The sequence below is a fragment of the Cebus imitator genome, unplaced genomic scaffold (assembly GCF_001604975.1).
Source record: "Cebus imitator isolate Cc_AM_T3 unplaced genomic scaffold, Cebus_imitator-1.0 Scaffold15, whole genome shotgun sequence".
In the NCBI taxonomy this organism is placed as follows: Eukaryota; Metazoa; Chordata; class Mammalia; order Primates; family Cebidae; genus Cebus; species Cebus imitator.
In genome coordinates, this window is record NW_016107330.1 from 7084525 (window position 1) to 7089052 (window position 4528).

At 49.3% G+C, this 4528-nt stretch overlaps 1 protein-coding gene across 1 annotated transcript in view; it reads right to left on the minus strand.

The window, feature by feature from the left end:
* SPATA21 (spermatogenesis associated 21) overlaps positions 1-4528 on the minus strand; it is a 50939-nt gene that overhangs the window by 10359 nt on the left and 36052 nt on the right. The window contains exons 9-10 of the mRNA XM_037730126.1: positions 3574-3645; positions 3333-3450 (exon numbers count right to left, since the gene is read on the minus strand). Coding sequence (XP_037586054.1) covers positions 3333-3450; positions 3574-3645 — 190 coding nt within the window. The remainder of the gene's footprint in view (positions 1-3332; positions 3451-3573; positions 3646-4528) is intronic.

Sequence of the window (4528 nt, forward strand, 5' to 3'; positions counted from 1 at the left end):
TCTCTTGACCTCATGATCCACCCGCCTCGGCCTCCCAAAGTGCTGGGATTACAGGCTTGAGCCACCGTGCCCGGCCCCAATTATACTTTTTTAAATTTTTAAAATTTTTATATATATGTGTGTATATATATATGTATATATATATACACACACACACATATATATATATATTGATTTATTTAGAGAGAGAGAAACCAGAGAAGGAGAGAGAAAAAAATAGCTAACTCTCACACTGAGAGAATCCAGAAAGATGAAATCCAGGAGAGGAAAGCGGCTTCCACACTGAGTGGAAGGGAATAGAGAGAGATGGAGTTTAGGAGGGAAAGACAGGCTTCCACGAAGGGAGTGTGGAAGGGGACTCCAGAGGGAAAATCCAGGAGAGAGAAAGACGGCTTCCACGAAGGGAGTGTTTGTGTAAGGGGATCCGAACATGGAGTCCCTCCAATTATACTCTTTTAGTTATTTTTATTTTATTTTATTTTGAGCTCTTATTGCCCAGGCTGGAGTGCACTGGTGCAATCTCAGCTCACTGCAACCTCCACCTTCCTGGTTCAAGCGATTCTCCTGCCGCAGCCTCCCGAGTAGCTGGGATTACAGGTGTCTACCACCATGCCCAGCTAATTTTTGTATTGTTAGTAGAGATGGATTTTTGCCATGTTGGCCGGGCTGGTCTCGAACTCCTGACCTCAGGTGATCCACCTGCCTTGGCCTCCCAAAGTGCTGGGATTATAGGCGTGAGCCACTGTGCCCGGATGGAAAAACAGATCTCTTGTCTTTGCAGTTGCTAAATAGATCTTGCTGGAACAGGCTGCAATCATTCCCCTTTCCCTGGCCCATGTGGAAAAGGCCTGGTCTGTGGTAGGGAAAAAATGAGTCCAACTTACTGATTGGCAGGGACAAGCCTTTGTGTGATACATTGAGAGGAGACCCCAGCAGGCTGAGGGCCTGGTTCCTACAGGCCCAATTCCATGAGATACACTTCTGTCCTGGTATCCTTCCATCACTTGCATTGAAGAGTTGAGGAAATATGCCCTCATTTTACAGATGAAGAAACTGAATCTTGAGAGAAAGCAACTTGCCCAAGGCTACAGAACTAGTAGGAGGCACAGACAGAACTCCACATTCTTTTCTTTTTTTAGAGATGGGCTCTCACTCTGTGGCCCAGGCTGGAGAGGAGTGGCACCATCATAGCCCACTACAGCCTCAAACTCCTGTGCTCAAGCAATCCTTCCCCTTTAGCCTCCTGAGTAGCTAGACTACAGGCACACATCACCTTGCCCAGCAACAAAGTGCCTTTTGGCTGGGCATGGTGACTCATGCCTGTAGTCCCAGCACTTTGAGAAGCCGGGCATAGTGGCACACACCTGTAGTCCCAGCTACTAGGGAAGCTGAGGTGGGAAGATTGATTGAACCCAGGAGGTCGAGGTTGCAGTGAGCCATGATTGCATCACTACACTGCAGCCTGGGCCACAGAGGGAGACCCAGCCACCTCTGTTGAAAGCTAGCATTTAGGCTGGGTGTGGTGGCTCAGGCCTGTAATCCAAGCACTTTGGAGGCCAAGGCGGGTGGATCACCTGAGGTCGGGAGTTCAAGACCAGCCCAACCAACATGGTGGAACCCGTCTTAAAAAAAAAAGAAAAGAAAAAAGATAGCTAGCATTTATTGATCAACAGGCATTAAAATATGTATATTCTTTTTTTTTTTTTAGAGACGGGGTCTTGCTATGTTGCCCAGGCTGGAGTGCAGTGGCTATTCACAGGTGCGATCCCACTACTGATCAGCACAGGAGTTTTGACCTGCTCCGTTTCTGACCTGTTTAAGGAGGGCTAGTTTACCCCTCCTTAGGCAACCTGGTGTTCCCCCACTCCCAGGAGGTCACCATAATGATGCTCAACTTAGTGTGGACACCCAATCGGCGTAGCGCACTACACCCCAGAATTCCTGGGCTCAAGCGATCCTCCCACCTCAGCCTCCCGAGTAGCTGGGACTACAGGCATGTGCCACCGCGCCGGGCTAAAATATGTGCATTTCAAAGACTGGAAATGGAGGCTTGGCCTCCTCTGAGGCATGAGAGCCTGAAACTGCCATTTGAAGATCAACTGGACTAGTCTGCCTTCACCCTTTGCCTCTAGCCCTGAAATGTTCATGTTGTTTCACCTGCGGCTGTCACTTCCTTAGATGAACTACTACCTACCCACCCACCTGCCCTCGAGAGTGGAGGCTTTTGTGTCTTCTGACCCAGGTAGGGTCCGTCAAATTCCTTTCCTGGGATTGCTGTATGGGTACTGCAGGAAAGAATTCCTCTTGCTGCCCTAGGACAGTGTGAGTATGGGGCCACCAGTTACCATCCCTCTCTCTGTAGGAAGAGCCTAGCTGAACTCAAAGCCAGTGCACAGACATGGATAGATGGAGAGAGACAACCTTACTGGTATTATTTGGTCTCGGGGATCCCACTAATCCTGAGGCCCCAACCAGTGATTTGGGCCATACATTCCTCTTTTGCTTAAGCCAGTTTTATTTCAGTTTCTTCCACTTTTTTTTTTTTTTTTTTTTTTTTAATCTGTGTTTTTTTTTTTTTTTTTTTTTTTTTTTTTTTTTTTTTTTTTTTTTTTTTTTTTGAGACGGAGTTTCACTCTTGTTACCCAGGCTGGAGTGCAATGGCACGATCTCGGCTCACCGCAACCTCCGCCTCCTGGGTTCAGGCAATTCTCCTGCCTCAGCCTCCTGAGTAGCTGGGATGACAGGCACGCGCCACCATGCCCAGCTAATTTTTTTTTTTTTTTTTGTATTTTTAGTAGAGACGGGGTTTCACCATGTTGACCAGGATGGTCTCGATCTCTTGACCTCGTGATCCACCCGCCTCAGCCTCCCAAAGTGCTGGGATTACAGGCTTGAGCCACCGCGCCTGGCTCTTCCACTTTCTTTTTTTCTTTTTGTGAGACAGAGTCTTACTCTGTTACCCAGGCCGGAGTGCAGTGGTGTAATCTCAGCTCACTGCAACTTCTGCCTCCTGGGTTCAAGCAATTCTCATGGTTCAGCCTCCCGAGTAGCTGGGATTATAGGTGTGTGCCACCATGCCTGGCTAATTATTTGTATTAGTAGAGATGGGGTTTCGCCAAGTTGGCCAGTCTGATCTTGAACTCCTGACTGCAGGTGATCCACCTGCCTTGGCCTCCCAAAGTGCTGGGATTAGAGGCGTGAGCCACTGCCCTGGCCCCCAGCTTCTTTCACTTGTGACTAAAAGTCCTAACTACCAAAAGTTCTCAGTGCCAAAATGCTAGATGCCACCTCTGTGTCCACAACCCTCACCCCCAACAACCAGCCCCACTCACTTTGTGATTTCCTCCAAGGCTGCCTCTGGTAAGGCCAGCATCTCTACCAGCTGGGACAGGATCTCAAAGAGCAGCGTGTGGGGGTTGTGGGGAGCCATGTTCATCAGGGTGTTCTGTTCTGGAGACATGGGACAGTGGCTGCCATTACCATTGGGCAGTCCTGAATGCCCTCTCCTCTCCCCACAACCAGCCTCCCAGCCCCTCCTCTAGTTCTGACTACCCTGGGCACATCCCTGCTCACCCACAGAGCAGAAGAAGCGCCTGGTGTCTGTCATCACAGCCAAGAAGTCTTTGAAGTCCACATGACCATCTCCTGTGGAGGCCAGAGGAGTGACTGGGTTGGCAGGGACCTTCCAGAGCAGGTCCATGCATTGCAGCCCAGGTGTGCTTATTAGAAGTCACTCGCTGGGTCTGATTATCAAAGCAGTGCATACTCAACGCAGAAAATGGGAGACATAGCAAAGTAGAAGCTGAAAGTTAAAATCTTCTGAATAGGGCTGGGTGTGGTGGCTCACACCTGTAATCTTAGCACTTTGGGAGGCCAAGGCGGGAGGATTGCTTGAGCCCAGGAGTTCGAGACCAGCCTGGGCAACATAGTGAGACCTCATCTCTACCAAAAATATAAAAATTAGCTGGGTGTGGTGGCATGTGCCTGTAGCCTCAGCTACTTGGGAGGCTCAGGTGGAAGGATTTCCTGAGCCTGGGAGGTCAAGGCTACAGTGAGATGTGATTGTGCCACTGCACTCCAGCCTGGGCAACAGAGGTAGATGCTGTCTCAAAATAAAACCAAATCTCTGGATTAGAAGTTACTGGAACTTGCATCCTAGAGGAAGCAGTGTTGGCTCATACTCCAGGTCCACCACTTACTACCTGTGTGACCTTGGCAAGATCTCTTACCCCCTCTAAGCTTTAGTTTTCTCACCACTAGGGAGAGAATAATAATATCAACCTCTGAGATAAAGGGAGGCAAAGCACTTAGAACAGCACCATGCATGGCCAGGCGCGGTGGTTCATGCTTGTACTCCCAGCACTTTGGGAGGCTGAGGCAGGCGGGATCATCAGGTCAAGAGATTGAGACCATCCTAGCCAACATGGTGAAATCCCGTCTCTACTGAAATACAAAAATTGGCTGGGCGTGGTGGCAGGTGCCTGTAGTCCCAGCTACTCGAGAGGCTGAGTCAGGAGAATTGCTGGAA